This window comes from Lynx canadensis, chromosome B3 (genome assembly GCF_007474595.2).
Source record: "Lynx canadensis isolate LIC74 chromosome B3, mLynCan4.pri.v2, whole genome shotgun sequence".
Lineage (NCBI taxonomy): Eukaryota > Metazoa > Chordata > Mammalia > Carnivora > Felidae > Lynx > Lynx canadensis.
In genome coordinates, this window is record NC_044308.2 from 83,959,880 (window position 1) to 83,974,943 (window position 15,064).

Consider the following 15,064-nt stretch of genomic DNA (forward strand, 5'->3'; position numbering starts at 1 on the left):
GGCTTGAACTCACAAACCGTGAGATCGTGACCTGAGCCGAAATCGGATGTTTAATCAACTGAGCCACCCAGGTGCCCCTAAATTTTATTTTTATTTATTTATTTAAGTAAGCTCTATGCCCAATGTGGAGCTTGAATTCATGACCCCGAGATCAAGAGCCTCATGCTCTACCTGAGCCAGGCACCCCAAGACAAGACTAAAACCTCAAAGAAGCTCTTCTAACTCCAGATCTGAACCCAAGTCTGCCCCTAACATTTGTAAGACCAAGGGCAAATGTACAAATGGAGCCCCGCTTCGTGCCCCACCCTGCAGCTCTGTAAGGCACCTAAAGAAACCTCAGATGTATGTAACAGGACACTCCATTCTGCACACTGACCTCCCCTGTGCCTTCCCTTTCCCCAGCTGACCCATGGTCACCCTTGATTACCCACAGAAGAGGAAGACTTGGCATTAGATTTGGGCAAAGAAATACCGGGTTCCAGATACTTCAAGCATGGTCTAGTTTGGAAGGAAGGGGTATGTGCTCCAGGTGGGCAAATCCCCTTGGACTGCAGAACTCTCGCCCGTTGGGAGAAGGAAGGGCTCTAAAGAGTGGATTCCAGGGCAGGGGGCCCAGGCCTAAGCATTCTACTATTCAAACTTCTCTTTTACTCCAATGGTCACCTGCACATCTGAAATCTCTATCTTCTTAAAATAAGTGGATTCTTAAACCAATACCTCTGTTAATCAAATAAAATCTTACCTTTACTCCCGAAACAATTACTCCATCTGCTGATTTAACCATGTTTTTAAAGAAATCTTCAAGTTTCTCTTTTTTATTTTTTCCTCTCACACTCAGCTGAAAGAAAGGTAAACTTAAGTTGGCAATTTTTTTCTTTTTTAGATTACATATGGAAAGTAATGCCTCTTTCATTATTATTTACCACTTGGTGCACCAGGGTGTCTCATAAAGGAATAGCCCATCTAATTTCCTTATCTACTACCATGGTTTCAATGCTCACCATTATATAAATGATTCACAAATCATGATCACTACCACTAAGCTCTTTCCTGAATCTTAGATTCTATTTCCATTTGCCTAGATCATATCCTTATAAATGGAAATTCTGCTAACCTCACATTAGACTAAAGCAGTATTCATTATAATCTAATCTCCAAAACTTTCCTTTTCTTGGTTCTCCCTATTCATGGTCCCTCCTTCATGGTCCCTCCATCCAACCAATCTCTCAGATTCCCACATGTTCCCTAAAACCCCATACCACTCATTAAAAATCTTGAAATAATCTACAACTTCTTTTTGTCTCTCAAAGCTCAAATTCTACCATCAAATGTCTGAAATTTGTCCCTTTCCTTTCTCACTGTCCTAGTAAAAATCCTCATTATTTCTTGCTTAACTACCACATTGGATTACTAGTTAACATCTCTCATTTCTTCAATCCAATCCATTCTGATGAGGACTTCCAAAATTAAATTTTGAGCATCTCCTCTCTACTCAATAACTTTATAGAGTTTCACAATGTTCAGAGAATAAAAGTCAATCCCCTAGGCATGGTATTCAAGACTTCCAACAATCTGGTTCAATTTACCTTTGTACTCACCACCAAACCCCCACAGAACCTTATGTTCCAAATAGTTCTCAAAAGAAGCTCTAAATGCTTAGGTTCCCCTGTATCTGAAATAGTATCTCTCTTCCCACCAAAAATTCTATTCAGACTTCATTAAACATCGAAATTAAAACACATTCTCTTCATGAAACCTTTCTAAACTGCTGTATCTTTAGGCTTCTGAATGCACTCTGGGTGTTTTTCAAAACCGTGTTCTTATATTAACTAATTCACTTATTTAAAAAACTATTGACAAATGTATATTACAATCACGCACTGTGCGGGGCGCCTGGGTGGCGCAGTCGGTTAAGCGTCCGACTTCAGCCAGGTCACGATCTCGCGGTCCGGGAGTTCGAGCCCCGCGTCAGGCTCTGGGCTGATGGCTCAGAGCCTGGAGCCTGTTTCCGATTCTGTGTCTCCCTCTCTCTCTCTGCCCCTCCCCCGTTCATGCTCTGTCTCTCTCTGTCCCAAAAATAAATAAACGTTGAAAAAAAAAATTTAAAAAAAAAAAACAATCACGCACTGTGCTAGGTGTTCAGAAAATAAGGATGATTAAGAGGTGGTCCATACTCTATAAGAGTAATTTATGGTGCAGAGGAGAATCCAGAGAAACATATGATTAAACATAGGGTGAGCAGTACAATGTTAGAGGAATCCATACGGCACTTCGAGAACACCAAGGGAACTTAATACAGACTTAGAAAATGAGAAAGGTAAGACTGGAGGTTGAAAGACCAGTCAGAGGCTGTTCCAATAACCCAATCAAGGGTTATAAAGGTCAGAACTAATCTTTAGGTCTGGTGATAGAAGGAAGTAGACACATTCCTAATATAGTAAGAGAGTAGAACAGACAGGATTTGGTGTTTCCTAATAGGAATAGGGAGCAGGGGGATGCCTGAGTGGCTCAGTGAGTTAACTGTCCAACTCTTTTTTTTTTTTTTTTTTTTTAATTTTTTTTTTTCTTTTTTAATTTTTTTTTTTCAACGTTTATTTATTTTTGGGACAGCGAGAGACAGAGCATGAACGGGGGAGGGGCAGAGAGAGAGGGAGACACAGAATCGGAAACAGCCTCCAGGCTCTGAGCCATCAGCCCAGAGCCCGACGCGGGGCTCGAACTCACGGACCGCGAGATCGTGACCTGGCTGAAGTCGGACGCTTAAGCGACTACGCCACCCAGGCGCCCCTCCAACTCTTGATCTCAGCTCAGGTCTTGATCTCGGGGTCTGAGTTCAGGCCTCAGCATGGAGCCTACTTAAAAAAAAAAAAAAGGAATAGGGAGTAAAGTCATGAGTAATTTTTAGGTCGTAAGAAATTGGAAGGTGCTGGTATCTTCTTTGAGACAGAGAACATAAAAGAAGACCTGCATTTAAAGAAGAGCTCAAACAAGTGATACAGATTTATAAGTTAATAGATATAAAAGTACCTGCAGCCATAGGAGTCAATGAGATCACTTCAGGAGAATTTAGAGTTAGAAGTCTAAAGGAACTTCTAAATTTCTGGAGAAATCAGTGAGGAACCTTGGAAGGATCCTATTTAAATGAATGGATATATGGAGGAAAAAGCTCACAAAGGACACTAAGAAGGAGCCACAGAGTTAAGAAGGAAACTCAGAACAGATCCCAAAGATCCAGAAGTACATGGGATCCAGAATAGCTAGAAAGATACCTTTGTCAAAGTGGAAAGGCACAATGTAATATACTATAGTAGTAGAATAAAGGACAAAACCACATTATCATCTCAATAGCTATACTTTTTCATAATAAAAACACTCAACAAACTAGGAATAGAAGGGAACTTCTTCAACTTGATCAAGAGCATCAATGAAAACCCCACAGTTAACATCATACTTAATAGTGAAATAGTGAATGCTTTCCTCCCAAGATCATAGACAAAACAAGGATGTCTGCTCTTGTCATTTCTATTTTACATTGTACTGGAGATTCTAGCCAGGGAAGTTAGGCAAGCAAAAGAAATTAAAAGTTGTCCAGATTGGAAAGGAAGAAAAAAAAGAAAAAAAAAAAAAGCTAATATATGCATGTGGCTGCCAAGGCAGATGAGGGTTGTGGGAGACACGTGGAGTTGTGGGATTTGATCTCTGATTGGCTTGTATTTCCTAGTGAACAAGGTCATTTTACATCAAGGAGGAACTGCTGCAAGTTGAAATTAGCTTTTATGGAAAATAGGAGAGAGCTATTTGAAGTCATATATAACCTTGTTATAAATGATGGAGCAGGCAATCTAGGCTACATGAGAACAAAGTAAAGACAAAAGGGCTGCTAACAGGGTCAAAATGCAGAAGAGATCAAGTGTCTAGATGTGCCAGAATCAAAGAATAATCAAAATATGAATAGGGAAAAACAGAGCTGTCTATGTTTGGAGTCTATTAATACTAGGGCTTAAGAACTCAGATATGAGGCAGGGTCCTGGGTTATGTCCACTGATAAGGCAGCAAGAACTGAATGGACATTAGGGTGTTGAAGAGGTTATATATTTACTCTACTCTTAAGTAGACTCAGACTATACCTAGTAGAAACAGAGAAGGTATACAACTACTTAAGTAAGGCACTGAACATTAAAGGCAATCATTGCTTACAACAGCAACTATTTCTCAAACAACTCAATGCTAGAATAAGCTTTTCTAGGCCTCTCAGCTGCCTGATGGCCTCTTTAGACTTTAAGACACCCTAGCTCTACTTCAGCAACTTATCAGTCCCATGGCTCTCTGAAACTTAGAAAACAAAACAGCACATGCAGATTGCTTTTCCTGCCCCACTGAAGTATGTAAAGATCCATGAAACAGCATTAGAACAACATTGAGAAAAACCTCTTAGTTTTGGGCCTATAATCTCCTTCTTTTTAAAAAACTTTTTTTGTATTAGTTTATTTCGAGAGAGACGGAATGAGAGAGCAGGGAGGGGCACAGAGAGAGGGAGAGAGAATCACAAACAGGCTCCACGCTGTCAGCACAGAGCCTCATGCGTGGCTAGAACCCACCAACCATGAGATCATGACCTGAGCTGAAACTGAGTCAAATGCTTAACCAACTGAGCCACCCAGGCATACTTTTTCTTCTTCTTCTTCTTTTTTTTAATTTTTAACATTTATTTATTTTTAAGAGACAGAGAAAGATAGTGTGTGAGTGGGGAAGGAGCAGAGAGAGAAGGAGACACAGAATCTGAAGCAGGCTTCAGGCTCTGAGCTGTCAGCACAGAGCCCGACACGGGGCTCAAACTCACGGACCGTGAGATCATGACCTGAGCTGAAGTCACACACCCAACCGACTGAGTCACTCAGGTGTCCCTTCTTTTTTTTTAATGTTTGTTTATTTTTGAGAGAGGGAGGGAGCACAAGCGGAGGAGGGGCAGAGATGGGGACAGAGGATCTGAAGCAGGCTCTGCACTGACAGAGAACCCAATCCTGGGCTCAAACTCATAAACTGTGAGATCATGACCTGATCTTACTTAACTGACTGAGCCACCCAGGTGCCCTGGGGCCTATAATCTTCTATAACCTGTTAATATACTTGCTATTAATTAATGATTAAAAAATATTTGCAAACCACTTTCCTGTCTTTTTAGAGTTTCTCCAAAATACCATGTGCTGGTATTAAAAGGGTTATTATAGGGGTGCCTGGGTGGCGCAGTCGGTTAAGCGTCCGACTTCAGCCAGGTCACGATCTCGCGGTCCGTGAGTTCGAGCCCCGCGTCGGGCTCTGGGCTGATGGCTCAGAGCCTGGAGCCTGTTTCTGATTCTGTGTCTCCCTCTCTCTCTGCCCCTCCCCTGTTCATGCTCTGTCTCTCTCTGTCCCAAAAATAAATAAAAACGTTGAAAAAAAAAATTAAAAAAAAAAAAAAGGGTTATTATAATGCATGAGATCATTATCTCTATTAAGCATATATTAGTGGGAGGAAGAAAAAGAAATCTATATTGAAGGGAGAAAATTTATGAAACCTTAATTTTTTTCCAAAGCTATTTATAAATCTGATCTAAACAATCAATAATCCATTTGACAAAATACAGCATCCATTCTTTATTTTTTTTTTTTTCAACGTTTATTTATTTTTGGGACAGAGAGAGACAGAGCATGAACGGGGGAGGGGCAGAGAGAGAGGGAGACACAGAATCGGAAACAGGCTCCAGGCTCTGAGCCATCAGCCCAGAGCCCGACGCGGGGCTCGAACTCACGGACCGCGAGATCGTGACCTGGCTGAAGTCGGATGCTTAACCGATTGCGCCACCCAGGCGCCCCCAGCATCCATTCTTAATAAAAACCCTCAACAATGTAGGGATAGATGGAATATATCTCAACATCATAACCATATATGAAAGACCCATAGTTAATATCCTCCTCAATGGGGAAAAGCTGAAAGCCTTTCCTTTATAGTCAGGAACAAGACAAGGATACCCATTCTCATCATTACTATTTAACACATTATTGGAAGTCTTAATCTCCGCAGTCAGACAACAAAAAGAAAAGGCACCCAAATCAGCAAGGAGGAAGTCAAACTTTCACATGATACTCTATGTAGAAAATCCGAAAGACTCCACCAAAAAATTGCTAGAACTAATACATGAATTCAGCAAAGTCACAAGACATAAAATCAACATGCAGAAATCTGTTGCATTTTTATACATTGATAACGAAGCAGCAGAAAAAGAAATCAAGGAATTGATTCCATTTGGAACTGCACCAAAACATACCTAGGAAAATAAACCTAACTAAAGAGGTAAAAGATCTGTACTCTGAAAACTATAAAACACTTATGACAGAAATTGAAGAGGACACTAACAAATGGAAGAGCATTCCATGCTCATGGATTGGAAGAACAAACGTTAAAATGTCAATACTACCCAAAGCAATCCACACATTTAATGCAATCCCTATCAAAATACCACCAGCATTTTTCTCAGAGCTAGAATAAACAATCCTAAAATCTGTATGGGACCACAAAAGACCCTGAATAGCCAAAGCAATCCAAAAAAGAAAAACAAAACTGGAGGCATCACGATTCCAGATTTCAAACTATATTACAAAACTGTAGTCATCGAGACAGTATGGTACTGGCACAGAAACAGATACATAGATCAGTGGAACAGAATAGAAAACCCAGAAACGGACTCACAACTATATGGTCAACTAATCTTCGACAAAGCAGGAAAGAAATCCAATGAAAAAAAGACAGTTTCTTCAACAAATGGTGTTGGGAAAAGTGGACAGCAACATGCAGAAGAATGAACCTGGACCACTTTATTACACCATACACAAAAATAAATTCAAAATGGATGAAAGACCTAAATGTGCGATAGGAAACCATCAAATTCCTAGAATAAAACACAGGCAGCAACTTCTCTGACCTTGGCCAGAGCAACTTCTTACTAGACACATTGCCAAAGTTAAGGAAAACAAAAGCAAACATGAATTATTGGGACTTCCTTAAATAAAAAGCTTCTGGGGCACCTAGGTGGCTCAGTCGGTTAAGTGTCAGACCCTTGATTTCAGCTCAGGTCCTGATCTGATGGTTGGATCGAGCCCTGCATGGGGCTCTATGCTGAGTGTGGAGCCTGCTTGGGATTCAATCTCCCCTTCTCTTTCTGCCCCTCCCCTGCTGATGTTTTCTCTCTCTTTCAAAAATAAACTTAAAAGGCTCCTGCACAGCAAAGGAAACAACCAACAAAACTAAAAGATAGCATACAGAATGGGAGACGATATCTGCAAATGACATTATCAGATAAAGGCTTAGTATCCAAAATCCATAAAGAACTTATCAAATTCAACACCCAAAAACAAATAATCTAGTGAGGAAATGGGCAGAAGACATGAACAGACACTTTTCCAAAGAAGACATCCAGATGGCTAACAGACATATAAAAGATGATCACCATCACTTATCATCAGGGAAATACAAATCAAAACCATGATGAAATACCACTTTACACCTGTCAGAATGGCTAAAATTAACAACATAAGAAACAGCAAGTGTTGGCAAGCATGCAGAGAAAGGGGGAAACTCTCTTGCACTGTTGGTGGGAATGCAAACTGGTGCAGTCACTCTGGAGAATAGTATGGAGGTCCCTCAAGAAACTAAAAATAGAACTACCCTATGATCCAGCAATTGCACTATTAGGTATTTACCCAAAGGATACAAAAATACAGATTTGAAGGGGTACATGCACCCCAATGTTTATAGCATTATCAACAATAGCCAAACTATGGAGAGAGCCCAAATGTCCATCAATTTATGAATGGATAAAGAAGATGTGGTACATATATACAATGGAATATTACTCGGCCATCAAAAAGAATGAAATCTGGCCATTTGCAATGATGTGGACGGAGCTAGCATATATTATGTTAAGTGAAATAAGTCAACCAGAGAATGACAAATCCCATATGATTTCGCTTCTATGTGAAATATAAGAAACAAAACAGATGAACATATGGGAAGGGGGGGGAAAGAAAAGTGAGGGAAACAAACCACAAGAGACTCTTAATGACAGAGAACAAACTGGGTTGACAGAGGGAGGTGGGTGGGAGATGGGCTAGATGAGTGATAGGTACTAAGGAGGGCACTTGTTGGGATGAGCACTGGGTGTTGTACGTAAGTGATAAATCACTGAATTCTACTCCTGAAACCAATATTGCACTGTATGTTAACTATAAAATTTAAATTAAAAAAAAAAAGTTAAAAAACCACCACCACAACTGGAAAATAATCAATAATCTTTCACTTATTTTAACAAATACTTATTTTACATCTTAATTGTCAGCCATTATTCTAAAGCAGTGAGGATACAATGGTGTAAAATTCAAGCCTTGCTTTCAGAGAGCTTACATTTTAGTAGAGAGGACAGATAATAAATACATAAAAATTTAAAATACAGACATATAGGGGCGCCTGGGTGGCGCAGTCGGTTAAGCGTCCGACTTCAGCCAGGTCATGATCTCGCGGTCCGTGAGTTCGAGCCCCGCGTCGGGCTCTGGGCTGATGGCTCGGAGCCTGGAGCCTGTTTCCGATTCTGTGTCTCCCTCTCTCTCTGCCCCTCCCCCGTTCATGCTCTGTCTCTCTCTGTCCCAAAAATAAATAAACGTTGAAAAAAAAAAATTAAAAAAAAAAATTTAAAATACAGACATATAATTTCAGATAGTACTAAGGGATTTGGCAATGGGACAGAGTACACAGAGCATGAGGCTCCTCTAGCTCAAGTGGCCTTGCACTGATAATACTCACTGTATGCCTAAGCTGCTCTACCAATTATTATTAAGGTTTTGGCCAAGGCCATGAATAAGGTTAAGCAAAAACAAACACATAAAAGTAAAAAAAGTGATGACAGCATTCTATCATGTGTTCTTTGGCAACCCAGTCACAAGTTATTTTCAGCTTCTTATAATTCATGACATAGCCAGAATTTTTTACAGTTCCTAGTTGTAAATGACCACATGCCAGTATCACATACCATATTTACACTTGTGAAAGTATCCAGGCTTAAAATGCTGTTTCTGTGATCCTGAGTTACTGCATACCCTTTCAAAAAAATGTGTTCTCCCTATTGCTAGACTTAGGATATTTTATTGTCATGTCTACTAAAACCAAACCAGAAGGGCAAATTTATATACATAAAATTCTTTGATCTTGATGTCAACTTATAAGCAAATAAGCACTATGCTACATTTGTTTTCTGCTAAAATTATGAGTTAATCTTGTCATTCAAATATAAATCCCAAGATCTGTATCACCTATCCATTAATAAAAATTTTTGCCAGTACTATGAATGAAGAAATCTTTAAAGCTCAACCACATCAATTTTTCTATTTGCACTGTAACAGAGTTTTCAGGCAGGGAAGGAGGAAGATTAGGAGCAATTGGCACTGAAAAAGGTCAGTTAAACAGATCAAAAGGCAATGATTAACCCTAAAGTAATCTAGAATTCTTTAGCTCAAGCACCTCCCTGGAATTTCAGAAAACTTCAAACTCAAATTTAGGAAACAATCAAGTTGATAATCCTATTTCTTAAGAGGTTCACAATTCAGGATGAAAATCAATGTCCCATGCAGTAACATGATTTAGCCTCATTTCTTCAATTTCTTCATTTCTTCTCTAGTTGTATTGAAATACTCTATTACCACTAAAAAAAATGTCATTTTACACTACCTTGAAAAATAAGAACACTACAAAAAAAGGGTTTTTTTCTAACTACTCCCTGCCTTTTACAGTGACTCTAAAAATAAACCTTGATTACTGCTTTAATAAATACTCACATCTTGATTATATTCCAAGAAGACATGGAAATTTAAGTCTTTTCTCAAAATAGGATGTGCTGCCACACGACATAGGAACACTTCATGCATTGCAACAGTCTTCTTGAATATTGCCAAATATTCACTAGAAACAATACACATAATTAAAGGTAAAACACTGCATCAACTAGAAAATAGTCCGTAACAGTTTTCAACAAATACTCCAAATTATTCTAAATGCAAAATTAAAGATACAAATATATAATCCATGTAAACAAAGGTTTTAGTTGAACTGTTAATAAAATGTATAAAATCCAGCTCTGAAAAGACTTCATGCTAGTTAATAGTATTTATTATATTTAAATGTTAATATTTTTAAGTTTTATGAACTTTTCTTCCTATGCAAGTTGATGTTAAAGATAACTATAGGGGTGTTTGTTTTCAGCTCCCGAGAAAGTACACTACAAATTATTTGATACAATCTTTATGGATCAATTTCTCGATAATTACTGCTTTTAAATACCTGTGTACAAAAAAAAAAAATCTAAACTCAAACCTCAGTAAGCATATTTTCAACATTAATAATTATTTTCATCTAATGACCCAAACACACAAGAAAAAAAGCACACCACAGAGAGACTAATTTTTGTCATTACATTGGAAAATTATGTTTAAAATATTTTAATTTCATCAGTGAATCACAGTGATCATATAGTAATATATGTCAGTTTGAAAAAAGAAACACTCAAGGAAAAGGCCCAATATTCTTGCTTCAACTACGTGCAAGGAGGATAAATTTTACATACCAGCAAACCAGCAGGACCAATGTTGGGAGAAGTTTGATCTCTGTGAGGGTAGTCATTCAGTGAAGACAAAAAAGAAGGATGCAGAGGATGGAGGTAGCAGTAGAATAAACCCAAGGTTCTCTGTTATCCAACCCCTAACCAGACCACAAAAGAATCATGATCAGGGCCACTGGAAAACCACAGATTCTTTAATATTAATGTGCTCTGCTAATTTCCAGTTTTCAGTCTTATAACTATAAAAGTATGTATCTCTGTCTCTCAGACTATTGCTTGCACCCAGCATGGACAAAAATCTTAAAATATGTCACCTTACACTTTGACAAAAAAGATCTACTTTGCTAATTTATCTTGTCAAACGAGTTTAGCATTCTGAAGAGGAGTCTAGTAGCCAGGTGCATATATGCTTAAAAACTGAAACTAAGTGGAAGAGGAGAAAAGGAAATGAATGAAGAGGAGAAATGATCAGAAAAAGAGTGATGGAGGTGATGATGATACAAGGGAAAGTGTTTACTTGTACTGCTCTCAAAATACAGAAAACAATATCCTGTAAATCTAAAATTACTTCAAATGTCTAATAAGAAGGGAAAGATTCTGCATTTTCAGCAAATATGCTAAACGCAAAACAGAAGTTATCTCCAGTTTTTTCAAAGATTTAATGCATTTCTAGTATATGTGAAACTAATAATCATTTAATGAAAAACATTTTAAAACTATTCTCCTTTTACTTTGCTCCTCTTTTCCCCTTAGCCAGAAGCCATAGGCAGAAAGAAAGAGGGCAAAAATTAAACACAGACACAGCCATTTAGACAGGTGCACTCGTGCACACACATGCGTACACACACACACACACACACACACACACACACACTTTTTAAAAAAGAAAACAGAGTATGTGCAGAGTTGCTCGGTGCATATTTCTATGAGAAACAGAAAACAGAAGTTTGGGTAGTATGCACACATCGAAAAAAGAAAACCAGGTTGGCAATGACTAAGGCCTTGTAGATAAAAACCAAAACAACTTATATTCTGCTTCAAAAAGTCCTATTTCCCTTTCTACTATTTTTAAATAAAGTTTTGGACCCCCCATTTTCAATTTTCAGAGTCTATTTAAAACATTAATTTAAAGAATTTTACAATGTAGGCAATTATTCTATAATTTTCCTGTAGGCTCTGATCATGATCATTAAAACTGGTTGTTTGGCTTAAACCTGCATCTTTCAGAAAGGGTCACTGTGGTGAAATGATTAAAAGGATGGGATATCAGAGAGCACAGAAAAAAGGCATTAAAATAAGCACAATTAACAAAACCAACAACAAAAATCACATACGCTTCCAGTTCCTGTTTCATCTTTGTGAATTCTTCCTTTGTCATGGAACCTTCTCCTTCTCCAAGCTTCTGTAGTTTTTCCCTTGAAGCATCGAAGTCAGGTCTTGGTGGTGCTGGTGGGATCTGTAAGAAAACCAAATCACTAATTTTAAAGACTTTTAGTTTTCACAGCAACTGTACTACTGCTACCATAAAAGACTGTGTCTGGGAGAGCTAAAGACATCTTGAATGAACATGGCACCAGGAATATCTCAATTCAGGTTAGAAAATTTGATTAGGTCCTTTGCACAAGGAAGAAATATGGCAGAGCACTATTTTCTCGTATTAGAACAGTAGTTCCCAAACTTTAATCTGCAGATTCTTATGTGGCAACCTAGAGTCTTCAAATGTATAAACACATTAAGCTCTGACTATACACTAAATTAATATGCATACCAATTTTCAGAAGTATGTAAATAGTTTGATCAAATACAAACATATATTTTTAAATTAATGAATTCATAGTAGCTTTATGCTATTCTATGTTTCTTAAATTCATGGATGCCAACAGTACAATCCAGCAAGGGATGTTAAAAAGGGTTCCTTAACTGGAGGAGTGCACCAGAAGCATAGAGCATGGACTTAAAACCAAGACAACAAAACAGAGATTAATGACTAACCTCATTCCACTCACTCACAGTAAGGGGGTGAGTAAATACTTATCTTAAGTAAAAATATAGTATCTAGAAGAGACATATCTTTCAAGGGAAGGATAGAAGAAAAAAGTTTACCTTAAAAGGAAGGGCTTACAAATAAGAATTGTTAAGGGAAAATGATGGGAAGCAAAGAAAGCAAGAAGAAAAGATAAGTAGAGGAAAAGTTAAAGAATGAATACAAGAAAAGAGTTATGCTTGAGGAAAGCAATAGGGAAGGAAGCATCAAGTACAGCTAAGCACATATTCACATCTACTATGCACCAGGCATGATACTGAACAATGTGCATATAAAGATAAACAAGACATGGTCTTGGGTGCCTGGCTGACACAGTTGGTAGAGTATGTGACTCCTAATCTTAAGGTTGTGAGTTCAAGCCCCATGCTGGGTGTAGAGATCACTTAAAAATAAAATCTTGGAGCAGGGGCCTGGGTGGCTCAGTCAAACGTCTGACTCTTGATATTGGCTCAGATTGTGATCTTGCAGCTGTGAGACTGAGCCCCTCGCTGGGCTCCTGAGCATGGAGCCAGCTTAAGATTCTCTCTACCTCTCTCTCTGCCCCTCCCTTTCTCATATGTATGTTCTCTCTCTCAAAATAAATAAACACTAAAAATAAATAAATAGGGGCACCTGGGTGGCTCAGTCGGTTGAGCATCCGACTTTGGCTCAGGTCATGATCTCAAGGTTCGTGAGTTTGAGCCCCACGTCGGACTTGCTGCTGTCAGCCTGTCAGCACAGAGCTCCCTTCAGATCCTCTGTCCCCTTCTCCCTGCTCCTCCCCCACCTGCATTCTCTCCAAAATAAGTAATTAATTATCTATCTATCTATCTATCTATCTATCTATCTATCTATCTATCTACCTTAGGGTGCCTGGGTCCTGGGTGGCTGAATTGGTTGAGCATCTGGCTCTTGATTTTGGCTCAGGTCATGATCTCAGTGTGATGGGGTCAAGCGCTGTGTCAGGCTCTGTGCTGAGCACAGACTCTGCTTAAGATTCTCTCTCTCTCTCTGCCCCTCTTCCCTGTTCCTGCTAGCTAAAATAATTTGAAAAAAAAAAAAAAAAAAACAACAAAACTTTTTTTATATGTGATTAAGTATTTTTTTACTTATCTTTATTATTTTTTAAGATTTACATCCAAGTTAGTTAACATATAGTGTAATAATAAAAAAAATCTTAAAAAAAACAAGCAAAGATGGTCTTGATCTTTGAGGAGTGTTTAGTCTATAGAAGGAAATTGTAGTAAGAAAATGCCATTAGACAAGATGAGGAAGAAAAGGTGGAAATAAGATGGGAAGAGAAGAAGGAGGTTCCAGTTTGGTGAATACACTGACATGTTATGGAGGTGGAAGGTGGTATACCTGGAGAGGGCATGAAAGTTATGCCCCAACCCCGATCCCTGTACCTTGTCCTATGCATCTCTTCCTTTGGGCTGTCTGGTTGTATCCTTTATATAAACTGGTAATTTTTTTTAAAGAAAAAAAGAAAAAAATGTACGGCCAGTGGTCAACCAAATTTTGAGTTACACAAAGAAAAAGCAAATGACTGAGAAGGAGTAGCCACAAGGATGTAGAAAGAATCAAGTCAGGATAATTTCAAGGATATCAAATGAAACTAAATTTCAGGAATCTGAGTGTGGACAATGGCTAAGGCACAACATCTGGTACATACTTAGATTAGATGACTTCTTAAGGTACCTCCAACTCTAAGTATTTGTCTACCTAAGTGTTCAAAACCAGTATGGTTTGTAACATCCCCTTAATTAATCCCTAGGAAAAACCCATTTCACTTCCAGTAAACAATAAGAATTTAAATTTAAATGAAGGAGCATAACATAGCCATATCTCCACACTTTCAAACTAGGCAATTTAGGATAAAAGGTGATCGTACATTGTGTTTTCTAATTGGCAATTTAAAAAAAATTACACCAGTTCACTAAAAATTTAACACATAATAAAGTACCTAAAAAGCTCCTAGAAAATGGGATTAAAATGGAACCCCAATACTCACAATATAACCTGCATAGTCTTCATTTTCAACAAAGGAATCATGAAGCCAGATAAATTCCTCATGTTGTCGAACAACAGAAAACTCATTTTGTTTAAAATTTGGCAACGAACTCTGCAAAGACAGAGATTCTCTTGAATAAAAATCAAAATTGCACTAAAAGGCTTTTAGTAAATATTTTTTATCTTATTTTTGTAAATTAGTCTCATGCGAAAGATTATCAGCACTTTTAAACTCTATTATGAAAACTTGGAGACATCAGACAAAATTATCCTGAGATGTTTAAGAAAATAATTTGACAGACTTATTATACTATACTGCTACCACCATTTAAAAGTTGTCTTACTAATATATATCAAACTCAACTATTCAAAGAAAAATAGATCTACAGTC

General features: G+C 38.1%; 1 protein-coding gene across 2 annotated transcripts in view; it reads right to left on the reverse strand.

The window, feature by feature from the left end:
- SNX6 (sorting nexin 6) overlaps positions 1–15,064 on the reverse strand; it is a 63,482-nt gene that overhangs the window by 31,309 nt on the left and 17,109 nt on the right. For both annotated transcript variants that reach the window (XM_030318923.1, XM_030318922.1), the window contains 4 exons: positions 14,675–14,785; positions 11,975–12,096; positions 9,862–9,985; positions 743–838 (listed from right to left, as the gene is read on the reverse strand). In XM_030318923.1, coding sequence (XP_030174783.1) covers positions 743–838; positions 9,862–9,985; positions 11,975–12,096; positions 14,675–14,785 — 453 coding nt within the window. The remainder of the gene's footprint in view (positions 1–742; positions 839–9,861; positions 9,986–11,974; positions 12,097–14,674; positions 14,786–15,064) is intronic.